This window comes from Mixophyes fleayi, chromosome 9 (assembly GCF_038048845.1).
Source record: "Mixophyes fleayi isolate aMixFle1 chromosome 9, aMixFle1.hap1, whole genome shotgun sequence".
NCBI lineage: Eukaryota > Metazoa > Chordata > Amphibia > Anura > Limnodynastidae > Mixophyes > Mixophyes fleayi.
Window position 1 is genome coordinate 133,576,317 of NC_134410.1, and position 15,641 is coordinate 133,591,957.

The 15,641-nt window shown below is 45.8% G+C and overlaps 1 protein-coding gene and 1 long non-coding RNA gene across 4 annotated transcripts in view; one reads left to right on the forward strand and one right to left on the reverse strand.

The window, feature by feature from the left end:
* The window catches only part of LOC142101380 (uncharacterized), a 535,334-nt gene that overhangs the window by 404,896 nt on the left and 114,797 nt on the right, over positions 1-15,641 (forward strand). The gene's annotated exons all lie outside the window — the stretch shown is intronic.
* The window catches only part of GPSM1 (G protein signaling modulator 1), a 225,195-nt gene that overhangs the window by 178,185 nt on the left and 31,369 nt on the right, over positions 1-15,641 (reverse strand). The window contains exon 1 of one of the 3 annotated variants that reach the window (XM_075185834.1): positions 3,568-3,756. The exons of the other annotated variants lie outside the window; for them this stretch is intronic. Within the exon in view, the coding sequence (XP_075041935.1) occupies positions 3,568-3,731 (164 nt within the window). The 5' untranslated portion in view covers positions 3,732-3,756. Of the gene's footprint in view, positions 1-3,567; positions 3,757-15,641 lie in introns of those variants that run through there. 3 annotated transcript variants of the gene reach the window in all.

A 15,641-nucleotide genomic window follows, 5' to 3' on the forward strand; every position in this document is an offset into this window, starting at 1 on the left:
GTCTTGATGCCACATAATACACCTTCTGAGGTCCTGCGGAGACAATGTCTCGACGGGTCAAAGCTGTTTCTTGTACGAGAGGGACCTACACAATATTAGGCAGGTGGTTTTAATGTAGTGGCTGGTGGGTGTATTTGCCGCACAATACATCTGATGTTACAGTCTGCCCAGCAGTCCGCAGGGACAACTCTATGATCAGTGTAGGACAGAACCTGAGGCAATGATTTCATAACTGAGCGGAAGAACTTTTAATGAGCGGATGATGACTTTTTTTTTAATTGTAGTCCTGAAATCTCATTTAATTCCTTTCTTTTTCTAGATCAGCAAATGTTACTGGCCCAGGTGGAGAAACTAAATTGCTACATATTAAGAGAACAGCAGCAGCTTAAATAAGACTCCTGTACCTGCAGCTGTAACCATATGCACTGGGAGTACCACTGTCCCATCTATTACATGGGGGCGCTCCTTCTAGGTTCCAAAAGTCTACAAAAGGCTGCTGTTCTCAGCTGCAACTTTAATTAGCAGTTTATTATATTTTTGCTGTCAGGAACTGGTTACGCAGTTACATTGCATCAAAATTTAATTGCGTTTAAATCGAGTAGACGAAACAAAACCTCCAATGTGACCATTTCTTATTTGCCTCACAGGCCCCTCAGAAACAGCAAGTGAATGAATTTCCTGGATCAATCATCCTCACAATGGGCCAGTCCTTAACGAAGGTAAAGCAAAAATAAGGAGCAACTTTGCACCTTGGAAAACCACGCTGCATTGGGGGGGGGAGGTAAATGTAAAATGTGGGGACAGATTTCTAGATGGGGTAGGGCATGTCGTAGACTAACGTCAGTGTAAATATAAAGCTATCAGGTATTTGTGCTACATGAAAAAACAGCCAGTATTTTCCTTATGTGCACAATAATAAACTAATTTGCACCCCTTGTATTGTACCATGGTTTGTCCAGGATCAAATTTACTTCTTTTCTGCCCTGTTCTCCTTAATGACTCAGGCCCAATGTCTTTTAGTGAAAATAGCTACAAATACTGTATATTGTAATTAAGGCTCCAATTAATGTTCAAATTTTGTTAGCTAATTTATCATCAGCAGCTCGTGTGGTCAGGAATCCCACAGCTTAACTGCCCTTACCATAAAGAACCCTTCCTATGCGGATGCTGAAACTGCCTCTTTTCCTGTCTGTCCTTGGTGCTGAAAGTTTATTATACAAATCATTGTATTGACCTGAAATGTCACCTCTAATAACCTAATGGTACCATCCTTTATACTTTAACCCTTCCATTCCCCTTTAGTAATGAGGTTGTCTGTCTCTGTCTAGTTTTGTCCTTCTTACAGTGTGATGCCCAAATCTGTACCAGATATTTAAGCTCCAGTCTAACTAGTTACTTATACAATGGCAATAATGGGCCCCATTTAGTGCCAGGAGCAAATCTAGGGTGTTCAGGCATTCAGCCCCTGCATTACACCACTGAGGTCCAGCGATGTCTGTAATACTCCAGGTCTGTGATCCTCTCTCCTATTGAGCTCTTCCTTATCAAACTATTTCGTAGGAATGGGAAGTTAAAGCGGCGAGGCGCGGTGTGAGTGACAGGTGCATCACTAGACCCACGGTGTGAGTGACAGGTGCATCACTAGACCCGCGGTGTGAGTGACAGGTGCATCACTAGACCCGCGGTGTGAGTGACAGGTGCATCACTAGACCCACGGTGTGAGTGACAGGTGCATCACTAGACCCGCGGTGTGAGTGACAGGTGCATCACTAGACCCGCGGTGTGAGTGACAGGTGCATCACTAGACCCGCGGTGTGAGTGACAGGTGCATCACTAGACCCGCGGTGTGAGTGACAGGTGCATCACTAGACCCGCGGTGTGAGTGACAGGTGCATCACTAGACCCGCGGTGTGAGTGACAGGTGCATCACTAGACCCGCGGTGTGAGTGACAGGTGCATCACTAGACCCGCGGTGTGAGTGACAGGTGCATCACTAGACCCGCGGTGTGAGTGACAGATGCATCACTAGACCCGCAGTGTGAGTGACAGGTGCATCACTAGACCCACAGTGTGAGTGACAGGTGCATCACTAGACCCGCAGTGTGAGTGACAGGTGCATCACTAGACCCACGGTGTGAGTGACAGGTGCATCACTAGACCCACGGTGTGAGTGACAGGTGCATCACTATACCCACAGTGTGAGTGACAGGTGCATCACCAGACCCACGGTGTGAGTGACAGGTGCATCACCAGACCCACAGTGTGAGTGACAGGCGCATCACCAGACCCACAGTGTGAGTGACAGGTGCATCACTAGACCCGCAGTGTGAGTGACAGGTGCATCACTAGACCCGCAGTGTGAGTGACAGGTGCATCACTAGACCCGCAGTGTGAGTGACAGGTGCATCACTAGACCCGCAGTGTGAGTGACAGGTGCATCACTAGACCCGCGGAAGGGAGACAGAGACAGAGAGGATTGGTGGTCCTTTAAACTGTGTCTTTAGGTATTGATAAGAGTCCAATCAAGGCCCTACCTAGAAGCATACTGGTAGGTTAATTGGCTTCTGACTTATTTAACGTGTGTGTGTGTGTGTGTGTGTGTGTGTGTGTGTGTGTGTGTGTGTGTGTGTGTGTGTGTGTGTGTGTGTGTGTGTATTAGGGAATATAGATTGTAAGCTCCACTGGAACAGAGACTAATGTGAATTATGAAATATTTTCTGTAAAGCACTGAGTATTATATATGACCTATGTAAATAACTGAAAATAATAATAATAATAATAATAATAATAATAATAATAATAATAATAATAATAATAATAATATATACTAAACCAGTAAAATAACCCAACTGCAGAAATCATTTTAATATGTTCTTGCAATGGACAGAGGTACCCACTTCCAGTGCATTCAGAGAGTTAGGGTGCTATGGTATTTACATAGGGGGGTTAGTCCAACTAGCGTAGAGTATATTATATATACTTATACTAACAATACATTGCTTGTGCGGCTTGTGCGGCTGGGTGTAACAGTCTGCCCCCTTGTGGTTCTATTGGGACCAACAGTGGGCGTTCCTCTAGAAATGTCACCCTCCTCTCTCTGCCTCTGACACCTACTTTATTCCCCTGCCCCATGGCAAAACCCCACACAACAGCTTTATTCAGACACTGGCTGCCTGTGCCGACAGAGATGAGCACCTGGGATGTAGCACAAAACCTCCTTATAATAAACCAGCACACGGAGTGGTTTCCAGGAGTCATAAAACACAAACCCATAACAACAAATAATTCACTTCTAGCCAAGATGAAAAATAGGTCTCACAATTCCAACTTTATCCAAATAGTGAAAGGAATCCTGGCTTTAGATAAACATAACATACATATGAGGGGTTACAATGAGACCAGGAGGGATCTGTGAGTAAAGCCCTAGTTCCTTTGGGCTGTGTATTTGTTCTTGCCAATGACATGAGGCCTTGGAGATGAACATGAGGTATCCCACATATGTGGTATAAGTGTCAGAGTAATGTACAAAGAGTCCTCCTAGTCTAACTTGTCGGACCCCCAGCTCACCTCTTCTTCTGCATGCTCCGGGTTTTCTGCACATAGAGCCACAGCTCCAGGGCCATGGGCAGTAGGAGGACTCGTGGACGGGGCCCACAGTATACTATACGACACACGGCCTTCTCACCAAGGCTCAGACTGGATCCTGCACCATCCACGCGTGACTCCGGCATCTTGTCTGGGCCGTTCTCCAGGTGTGGGGATGAAGTGTTAGGAGATGTCAGAGCTCTGGCCTCCTCTCCAGTCTTCTCTTAGTTTACACAGGATACAGAATCTGCCTTCTATGGGCCTTTAGGGTAATTGACATATCTGTCAGAAAGAATTCTCCAAGAAAAGTGTTGACTAATCAGCACTCAGCCGTTGCCCCCTCTCCCAGGGCAGGTGCTCAGGAAGTGCGGCTACAAGTTCATTGCTGACACAAATACGCTCTGCCTCATTAACTGGTGGGAATGACAAGTAAGACAGGCCGGGTCTTCTGGTAATAAGTCTATGGAGGAACAGAGAAGTCTCTTGTCCGGAGCTGAGAGAAGCTATTTCCTGCTTTGACGGGATTTGTATTCACCAACCAGCTGGGACGCCATCAAAGTACTCAAACCTCCATCAAAACTATGTGTTGATCCTCAGTGGCAACCTCCACATCAGCTGTCAGAAACAATATGCCGCTCACACAGACGCTTCCTATAGCTGTTCGTTCCAGTTTCCCATTGACAGCTGAAGGGGCTCAGTAATCTCCGAAGGCAAGGTTATAACCAGCTCTACCATTTAGTCCTTCAGACTTCTCGCACTAACTTTTATCCCCAACGAGAAACTTTAAAGACAGTCGGTGATTCTCGGTCACTGGAAGCCTGTACGTACCTAACACCGACGAGGTCAGACCTAGCACTCACCCTCAATATACTGGACTTATCTGTAGAGGAATCAATCCGCTCTGATCCTGCAAATCTCTGATATCAGTGCAATGACAAAGCGGATCTGTGCAAGGCTGACCATATGCTGTCATTTACAGAGCCAAACGAACATCCCACAAACATCTACAATTGTGGTACAAATATTCAGACACGTTCACGTTCTATCATTTACAGCAACAATGCTTCCTGGATTCTTGACCATTCTGTATTACTTAAGAAAAAACAAGTTAAGGTCCATAAAGATTGTGAGAACAATGCTCAAGTTCAAATCAAAGATTTTTTCAACTGCACCTCACTCACTGAGCGCTGCCATATTCCTCACAATACCCATCCCACGCTTTCATTGTCTACACACAGGAAGGGAAATCATTTTGTGGACTGAACTAATATTCTATTAATTTGCTAGGATGGCATTAGGCATAAAGGTTAGTAGTAAATTGATAGTCTGTATCTGGATTTTGGGTTAACCTACAATATGGCTTCATAAAGTACCTCAAATAAGTCACTTTTTTGGCAACAACTTTTGAACATGGATCAATCAGAAGGTCCCTATGTGTATTTCATATAGCGGTGTACAATAAGCTTGTAGCTGCCAAACTTTTGAAAATATATTGAAGAATAATGACATTGGTCCTTAAGTGATCTGTTTTCAGTATGTGCAGTACCAACAGAGAGATAATGGCAGCTCCTAATCAGCCTGATAGTAATACAGATAACAAGTTTATTAACGGTAAAGACACCACCAGATGGCTGTATACCAAGAGATATATATATATATATATATATATATATATATATATATATATATATATATATATATTATATTGATATTGTTCCACTGATGTGTGGCTTTTGCAGGTCTAATTACTGTGCCCCCTAATATCATCAGCCTGAATGGTCAGAAGAGATTCTGGCATAAAACACCTAAATGCTTATTATAAACATTGTCAAGTACTAAATTCATTTTAACTGGATAAAGTGCTCAATACAAGAGCATGGCTCATTTTTAATTATAAGGGAGAGCTGCAAAACTGGGTTCTTGCTCCATGGGGCAGTACTCTCAATGGGCGGACTTATGGAAAATGTCTGAATAATTGTTTGACTGTACTAAAGCTCTCCTGTAGTAAGTAGTTATTGGTCGTAGTAATAACGCTTTGCTAATCACTAACAAATTCTGGCTTTAAACACAGTAAGATCATTTATATGTGTTACACCTAGCAGCACCGTCCTGGCTACTAAGAATAGCTAAATAGCACAGAAAAAAGAACTATTGATGGTGAATAGTATCAGTAATTAACATAGTAAATATATAGGATAAATGATCAATAGACCACATGAGTCTGCATTATACATGGACATCAGTGATCATGTACTTTATGTAATAGTCATTAGTCCCTGCGTCCTCAGCAGGTGGGAAAAACAATGCAACAGGAAATTGCACCAATTGCCTCAGCCAGAGGGTAAAAGGTTACCATAGTATCCCCCGTTAGCTGCGTTACCACCGTATCCCCCGTTGGCTGCGTTACCACCGTATCCCCCGTTGGCTGCGTTACCACCGTATCCCCCGTTGGCTGCGTTACCACCGTATCCCCCGTTGGCTGCGTTACCACCGTATCCCCCGTTGGCTGCGTTACCACCGTATCCCCCGTTGGCTGCGTTACCACCGTATCCCCCGTTGGCTGCGTTACCACCGTATCCCCCGTTGGCTGCGTTACCACCGTATCCCCCGTTGGCTGCGTTACCACCGTATCCCCCGTTGGCTGCGTTACCACCGTATCCCCCGTTGGCTGCGTTACCACCGTATCCCCCGTTAGCTGCGTTACCACCGTATCCCCCGTTAGCTGCGTTACCACCGTATCCCCCGTTAGCTGCGTTACCACCGTATCCCCCGTTAGCTGCGTTACCACCGTATCCCCCGTTAGCTGCGTTACCACCGTATCCCCCGTTAGCTGCGTTACCACCGTATCCCCCGTTAGCTGCGTTACCACCGTATCCCCCGTTAGCTGCGTTACCACCGTATCCCCCGTTAGCTGCGTTACCACCGTATCCCCCGTTAGCTGCGTTACCACCGTATCCCCCGTTAGCTGCGTTACCACCGTATCCCCCGTTAGCTGCGTTACCACCGTATCCCCCGTTAGCTGCGTTACCACCGTATCCCCCGTTAGCTGCGTTACCACAGTATCCCCCGTTAGCTGCGTTACCACAGTATCCCCCGTTAGCTGCGTTACCACAGTATCCCCCGTTAGCTGCGTTACCACAGTATCCCCCGTTAGCTGCGTTACCACAGTATCCCCCGTTAGCTGCGTTACCACAGTATCCCCCGTTAGCTGCGTTACCACAGTATCCCCCGTTAGCTGCGTTACCACAGTATCCCCCGTTAGCTGCGTTACCACAGTATCCCCCGTTAGCTGCGTTACCACAGTATCCCCCGTTAGCTGCGTTACCACAGTATCCCCCGTTAGCTGCGTTACCACCGTATTCCCCGTTAGCTGCGTTACCACCGTATCCCCCGTTAGCTGCGTTACCACCGTATCCCCCGTTAGCTGCGTTACCACCGTATCCCCCGTTAGCTGCGTTACCACCGTATCCCCCGTTAGCTGCGTTACCACCGTATCCCCCGTTAGCTGCGTTACCACCGTATCCCCCGTTAGCTGCGTTACCACCGTATCCCCCGTTAGCTGCGTTACCACAGTATCCCCCGTTAGCTGCGTTACCACAGTATCCCCCGTTAGCTGCGTTACCACAGTATCCCCCGTTAGCTGCGTTACCACAGTATCCCCCGTTAGCTGCGTTACCACAGTATCCCCCGTTAGCTGTGTTACCATCGTTTCCCCTGTTAGCTGCGTTACCACAGTATCCCCCGTTAGCTGCGTTACCATAGTATCCCCTGTTAGCTGCGTTACCACAGTATCCCCCGTTAGCTGCGTTACCACAGTATCCCCCGTTAGCTGCGTTACCACCGTATCCCCCGTTAGCTGTGTTACCATCGTTTCCCCTGTTAGCTGCGTTACCACAGTATCCCCCGTTAGCTGCGTTACCATAGTATCCCCTGTTAGCTGCGTTACCACAGTATCCCCCGTTAGCTGCGTTACCACAGTATCCCCCGTTAGCTGCGTTACCACCGTATCCCCCGTTAGCTGTGTTACCATCGTTTCCCCTGTTAGCTGCGTTACCACAGTATCCCCCGTTAGCTGCGTTACCATAGTATCCCCTGTTAGCTGTGTTACCACAGTATCCCCCGTTAGCTGTGTTACCACAGTATCCCCCGTTAGCTGCGTTACCATAGTATCCCCTGTTAGCTGCGTTACCACAGTATCCCCCGTTAGCTGTATTACCACAGTATCCCCCGTTAGCTGTATTACCACAGTATCCCCCGTTAGCTGTGTTACCACAGTTTCCCCCGTTAGCTGTGTTACCACAGTTTCCCCCGTTAGCTGTGTTACCACAGTATCCCCTGTTAGCTGCGTTACCACAGTATCCCCCGTTAGCTGTATTACCACAGTATCCCCCGTTAGCTGTATTACCACAGTATCCCCCTGTTAGCTGTGTTACCATCGTTTCCCCTGTTAGCTGTATTAACATTCCCATTTCATCAGGAAGTTACTTTATATTATAAAAGTCATTATAATCAATTATGTATAATGAAGAGAGCTGGTTTTTCAGGACAGTAAGACAACATACGAGGTACATCCGGGACATTCGGCCTGTACAAACCAATGTAGCTCCTACTGTCATTTCTTTCTAGGAATGGCAGCAGAATAAGGACTGTACTAGACAACGCTATGCTATCGTCACACAGAGAACCAGGATAACAGGACAGCACAACACACACACTGGCCAACAAGTAAACACATTCTCAGGCTGGTAGCAGGAGAGGTACGTTACCTATGTGGCACTTCAGCTGGCATGGGTGGGGCACCTGACAGTTATAACACAATTACGAAGTGAGAAGGAAACAATGGGAGCTGGACTAAGCGTGGGCAGCTGGATCATGCACACGTCGGTCATGGAAATATGGTCAGATGACAATCACAGTGCTACAATGTAGGTGGTCATCGGCTGACAGCACTTACTGGACTTGGAAGATCTGCATATTCCACCCAACTTCCTGGACCGGTCCATTTTGGCCTCCTAATCCCTGTGTGCTAGTTAGCTAGACAAGGATAATTAATACTGCAACCCCCTGACCGACTTAGTTTAAACTTCTTTTTGCTTTAATTAACTCCATTCTGAAATAGAAGTACTGGTACAGGCAATAAAGTAATTTTTGTGATCACTGAATGGCCCCCAACTCTCTCCCGATCATCCAAATTGTCTAACAGCTGGTACCTGTGGCTGGTTCGGAGTGCCCAGACATCTTATCACAGGAGAGTTACCGACTATGTATGTGAGACTAAAAGCTGATAAAGCCTTGGTTCCCAGACAAACGTATTACAACCCTGAAAATGCTGCATCCTAGACCACAAACTGAAATATTAACAGACAGACAAACATCAACTCCATTCATAATACAAAGGGGAATGAGAGGAAGATGCCCATTATACCAGCGATAGCAATGACAGAAAGCAAAGCATACACTGGTATATATGTGGCCCTGTTTACAGACCACATGCTACTCAGATAAACCTATTCCTACAATACTAAATGTGACAGACATGTCTGATTCAGCTGCCGATTATACAATAAATAGTCCCTCTCACTGGTATGGAGCCCAATGCAAACCAATTTCAGATACTTTCCCAATTTAGGATAGTTACAAATTGAAATATTTAGGGATTTTTATTCATCATTACAGGATTTATATCAATTCAACTATTCTCAAATAATATATAAAAGCAGGAAAAAATCCTTGAAAATTCCACATGCTGGACCTAGTCTTTCTTTCCAAAACGAACCAAAAATAAATATATAAATAAATATATATATCTCAGGCCGGTTGTTATAAACAAAGACTTAGACACAGAGGTATTCCTTCCATATTCTCCAGCAGTTACCTCATTTACCTAGGTCTCTCCTCCCTAAACCAACTAAATGTTCTCTTCAGGGCACCGGTAGTCATGATCAGGAAAATGAAGCAATCTTGTATTGTTACAAAATACATCAAGATTTGGGGTAATCCAGTGTTTAAACTAATATTAGAAAAGAAAATATCCCTAGACTGGAAAAGGGCGTAAGCACCAAGGATGTATCCGACTAGGGGACGTTATCTAAGTTTCAGCAGCTACATAACACACAAATCTACATGTACTATGTATTACGTGTTGTCACTCACACAGAATAAACTACTACAGCCAAATCCCAGAGAATTTACTTCACTTTATAAAACAAAACAATAAATATAGAATTGATACTTCTATAAATATCAGGACCATCAGATAACACGAAGCCTTAGCTTACAAAGACTTGTAAAATATGGCAACAAATCATCACAAAGTTACAGACCCAGAAACATTGTTTGATAATGTGATTAAACCACTTCATTCAGCGACATTGCAGGAAGTACATATCAGGACATCTAATAGCTCCCATCTCACAGAGCCAGAGAAAACATTGTGTCAGGGAGGTCTGTGTCTGAAGAGGACCAACGCTTCCTTTCATCAGAACTCCGGGGAGTGCAGGAAAAGTATTAGTGTTTGGAATAAGATATTGACACTTATAAACACAGCTTTGAGAATTAGACTACAGAAAGACCAGACACCCATGCTTTGCTCTAATCTGCCCCCTGCATATATCAAACCAATGTTGGTGATAATGGTAATAGTTGCCAAAAAGTAATTTTCTTAAAATGGGATTTTCTCATCATCCCCATTTTTGAGTGAGGTAAAAGTATTTTGACAACACTCCCAGATACTGAAAAGGCAGTTTCTAAGCTGAACGGGGCCCATATATGGAAACTCTACAAAGTGCCATCCAGACTAGTACTATGACGCTATAATAATCTATAGACTGCTGTCTTTACAGGAACTTCATAAGTAAGAGGCCTAGAGAGTAAAGATAATCTAGAGCAGTGTTGGCTAACCTGTGACACTCCAGGTGTTGTGAAACTACAAGTCCCAGCATACCCTTTGAAGTAAGAGGCCTAGAGAGAGTAAAGATAATCTAGAGTGTCAGTCGGTTTGATAAAGGGAGCCAGCTTTATATACAAACCTCTCCCCCATCCCGTTTCCACCCCCTTCTCCCCCCACCACCCTTTATATTCTAAAGTATCCGAGTACCATCTATCTAGGTAATATGAAAGCGTATTCAGAAAGCCCTACGCTCAGACATGGGACAGCTGCTGTCCCATCCACGCTCATAATAAACTAATCACAATAAAATAATGTCCGGTTATAGGTATTTTAAACCTATGTGAAACACCTATTAATTCAATAATCTAACGGTTTACACATTGACCCTCTGTAAAATTATTCATAAATGAATATATTAATACTGGAGAATATATCATGCAGATGAGAGTATCTAGTATCAATCTGTATTGTAGTGAACACGAAAGATGAATTTCCCAAAAAAATACTCATGTACAATAATCCAAACAATGCAACAAATGTGTCTGACTGGTCCACAAGAACATTCAAACAATAATATTCGAAAGTAGGGAAAATAAATGTATCACCATTGCTGACTTGTACTTGAGGTCAGTAGTAATAAAATGTCCCAATGACGTTAATTGTTTCTTGAGGATCTCTACAGTAAGTACTTGTTGTATAATCATAGTCAGTCAGACACATTTGTTGCATTGTTTGGATTATTGTACATGAGTATTTTTTGGGAAATTCATCTTTCGTGTTCACTACAACACAGATTGATACTAGATACTCTCATCTGCATGATATATTCTCCAGTATTGATATATTTATGTATAATTTTACAGAGGGTCAATGTGTAAACCGTTGTGCCTGTATATTAGATTATCAAATTAATAGGTATTTCACATAGGTTTAAAATACCTATAACCGGACATTATTTATTTAATTGTGGTTATTATGAGTGTGGACGGGACATCCAGTATTTATATAGATGGACTAAGCAAGGAGGGGTATCTTGGTCCCACTGTTGCTGTAGGAAACTGGTGTTGTCTGATCTCTGACCGCAGTGTAAGTATCTGTTTATGTCACAGCTGTTGCACTGGATTTAAAATAGGTGATTTGAGTTTAAGTTTGTTTGGTTAATTATAGGTAGACCAATGTGACATTTTATATACAGTATAATAAAAAAAAAGTTAATTGAAAAATGAATGCTGAAAGAAATGTTATGATAAGTGAGGATATAAGTTATACCTACCCAGATACAGAACACTTAAATATAAGTGTTCAATACCTTAATCCCTATCCTGATGCTGGAATATTTGTGACTACCCTTTCATAATGGATTATCTTGGGCACCACAGGATACTCTTACAGAAGCCTTTCTCCTGATAGACTGTCATGGAGTCATTACAACAGGGTGACGAGCGTGCAGCGGTCCCGATACGAGTGCAGCTCGTGTTCACCTACTGAGGAGCAGCTTTGCATTAAGAGGATTTCCTCTGGGAACAGTAAAGGATACACATTACATGGGACTAATCTCAGAATCACATTCAGTGTCCTATATTCCTTGTAATGTAAAACCTGACACGGAGAAAGCGTTACACAAGCCGGCAGAAATTGTGTAAACAGCAGCAGGAATTATTACTAACACAGATACAATATAACAGTATTGTGTTATTCACAGTAGTGTGTACAAGGGGCTGAGTGCAGATGGTGGGAAGGATTAATACCTCGTGCTGGGCTGAGTGTAAGTGGGTGAAGGTGGACCCAAATGCTGGAAGGAGACTGAGCTATGTGCTGGGCTGAGTGCAGTTGGGTGGTGGCGGACTGGGCAGAGTATGGGTGGGAGGAGGAGCTCTGTGCAGAGATTAGTGCAGTTGGGTGGTGGGGACTGTGCAGAGTATGGCTGGAAGGAGACTGAGCTATGTGCTGGGCTGAGTGCAGTTGGGTGGTGGCGGAATGGGCAGAGTATGGGTGGGAGGAGCAGGAGCTCTGTGCAGAGATTAGTGCAGTTGGGTGGTGGTGAGCTGGGTAGAGTAGGTGGGAGGAGATGAAGCTATGGGCTGAGTCGGGTGGTGGGGACTGTGCAGAGTATGGCTGGAAGGAGACTGAGCTATGTGCTGGGCTGAGTGCAGTTGGGTGGTGGTGGGCTAGGTAGAGTGTAGGTGGGAGGAGCAGCTCTGTGCAGAGATTAGTGCAGTTGGGTGGTGGTGAGCTGGGTAGAGTGTAGGTGGGAGGAGATGAAGCTATGGGCTGAGTTGGGTGGTGGGGACTGTGCAGAGTATGGCTGGAAGGAGACTGAGCTATGTGCTGGGCTGAGTGCAGTTGGTTGGTGGCGGACTGGGCAGAGTGTAGGTGGGAGGAGGAGGAGCTCTGTGCAGAGATTAGTGCAGTTGGGTGGTGGTGGGCTGGGTAGAGTGTAGGTGGGAGGAGAAGGAGCTCTGTGCAGAGATTAGTGCAGTTGGGTGGTGGTGGGCTGGGTAGAGTGTAGGTGGGAGGAGAAGGAGCTCTGTGCAGAGATTAGTGCAGTTGGGTGGTGGTGGGCTGGGTAGAGTGTAGGTGGGAGGAGATGAAGCTATAGTCTGGGCTGAGTGCAGTTGGGTGGTGGTGAGCTGGGTAGAGTGTAGGTGGGAGGAGGAGGAGCTCTGTGCTGGGCTGAGTGTAGCTGTGAAGTGGTGAGCTGGGTAGAGTGTAGGTGGGAGGAGATGAAGATATAGGCTGGGCTGAGTGCAGTTGGTTGGTGGCGGACTGGGCAGAGTATGGGTGGGAGGAGGAGGAGCTCTGTGCAGAGATTAGTGCATTTGGGTGGTGGTGAGCTGGGTAGAGTGTAGGTGGGAGGAGATGAAGCTATGTGCTGGGCTGAGTGCAGTTGGTTGGTGGCGGACTGGGCAGAGTGTAGGAGCTCTGTGCAGAGATTAGTGCAGTTGGGTGGTGGTGAGCTGGGTAGAGTGTAGGTGGGAGGAGATGAAGCTATGGGCTGAGTTGGGTGGTGGGGAATGGGCAGAGTATGGCTGGAAGGAGACTGAGCTATGTGCTGGGCTGAGTGCAGTTGGTTGGTGGCGGAATGGGCAGAGTATGGGTGGGAGGAGCAGGAGCTCTGTGCTAGGCTGAGTGCAGTTGGTTGGTGGCGGAATGGGCAGAGTATGGGTGGGAGGAGCAGGAGCTCTGTGCAGAGATTAGTGCAGTTGGGTGGTGGTGGGCTAGGTAGAGTGTAGGTGGGAGGAGATGAAGCTATGGGCTGAGTTGGGTGGTGGGGACTGTGCAGAGTATGGCTGGAAGGAGACTGAGCTATGTGCTGGGCTGAGTGCAGTTGGTTGGTGGCGGAATGGGCAGAGTATGGGTGGGAGGAGCAGGAGCTCTGTGCAGAGATTAGTGCAGTTGGGTGGTGGTGGGCTAGGTAGAGTGTAGGTGGGAGGAGGAGGAGCTCTGTGCAGAGATTAGTGCAGTTGGGTGGTGGTGAGCTGGGTAGAGTGTAGGTGGGAGGAGATGAAGCTATGGGCTGAGTTGGGTGGTGGGGACTGTGCAGAGTATGGCTGGAAGGAGACTGAGCTATGTGCTGGGCTGAGTGCAGTTGGGTGGTGGTGGGCTAGGTAGAGTGTAGGTGGGAGGAGCAGCTCTGTGCAGAGATTAGTGCAGTTGGGTGGTGGTGAGCTGGGTAGAGTGTAGGTGGGAGGAGGAGGAGCTCTGTGCTGGGCTGAGTGTAGCTGGGAAGTGGCGGGCTGGATAGAGTGTAGGTGGGAGGAGATGAAGCTATGGGCTGAGTTGGGTGGTGGGGACTGTGCAGAGTATGGCTGGAAGGAGACTGAGCTATGTGCTGGGCTGAGTGCAGTTGGGTGGTGGCGGAATGGGCAGAGTATGGGTGGGAGGAGCAGGAGCTCTGTGCAGTTGGGTGGTGGTGAGCTGGGTAGAGTGTAGGTGGGAGGAGATGAAGCTATGGGCTGAGTTGGGTGGTGGGGACTGGGCAGAGTATGGGTGGGAGGAGGAGCAGCTCTGTGCTAGGCTGAATGCAGTTCGGCGGTGGTCGGCTGGATAGAGTGTAGGTGGGAGGAGATGAAGCTATAGCTGGGCTGAGTGCAGTTACCTGGAGGTGGAGGTGGGTGCTGAATGCACACAGGTAGTGAGGTGTAAAACCAGATCACAAACCCAGGTAGAACTTTGAATCTTAGTCTTTCTACCATCGCTGCTGGAATTAATAAATGTAATAAAATCTATGAATTTATAACAATTAATTCAATAGCAAAATTAAATATTTAATTTCTAAGACATAAAACAAAATTAAACTTCCCCAATACTTGTTTGGATGACAGTATGCAGGTCTGTAGAAATCCTTCTATGATCGCTGGCTACAATGGAAGTGAATAAAACGCTCAGACTACATCCACAGGTCACAGCACAGCAGCCAATCAGGAAGCAGAGGGAGTATATAAGCAGCTGTCAGTGTAAACACAGACATGTTTTCTTCTGTCATTAAATATGACAAAAGCACATTTCAATAGACTTGCAGCTAATACCCATCTGATAGACTTCCTTCCTTCCTCAGCACAGGAAAATGAGTCTGCCCAGCAGACACTAAACAAACAGCTTCCCACACAGAATTCAATTACAAGCTCATCCCTGGTGTAGGATCAACCAGCAACATAAATCCACAGGTCTGAGGTCCACTGGCTGGTGAACGTCAGCATGGAAACACTGACGTCACTTCAGCTACCTGACTGGTCGATCAATTCCACTACTTAACATGTACGAAGAAGCTAAAATGTAATATTTACAGTGTTCTACGCCTATAGATACAAACAACAACATTATAAAACGTTTCAGTGACTGTGTGTAGCCATGAAGCCTTCATCATGTGTGTCAGGGCCACAACATCAAGCTATAACAATTAAATGGATGATTGGTCTCAACTAGTCCGTCCCAAATTCCATTTATGAAAAAAAAAAAAAAAATAGAGGAACTGAAATATTTTCAGATTATATTCCCCTGTGGGGGAGACGCTTCTGCCCAGCAAAACCACCATCCAACGGCTTCCTGGAATGAAATGTTCTTCCTTTGGGCATCACATGTTGCAAAGATTTTGGTGCTACCAATAATCTCCAGTTTTGGGACTAGGACAGGTCCTTATCACAGAACGTACAACCTCACTAAATAA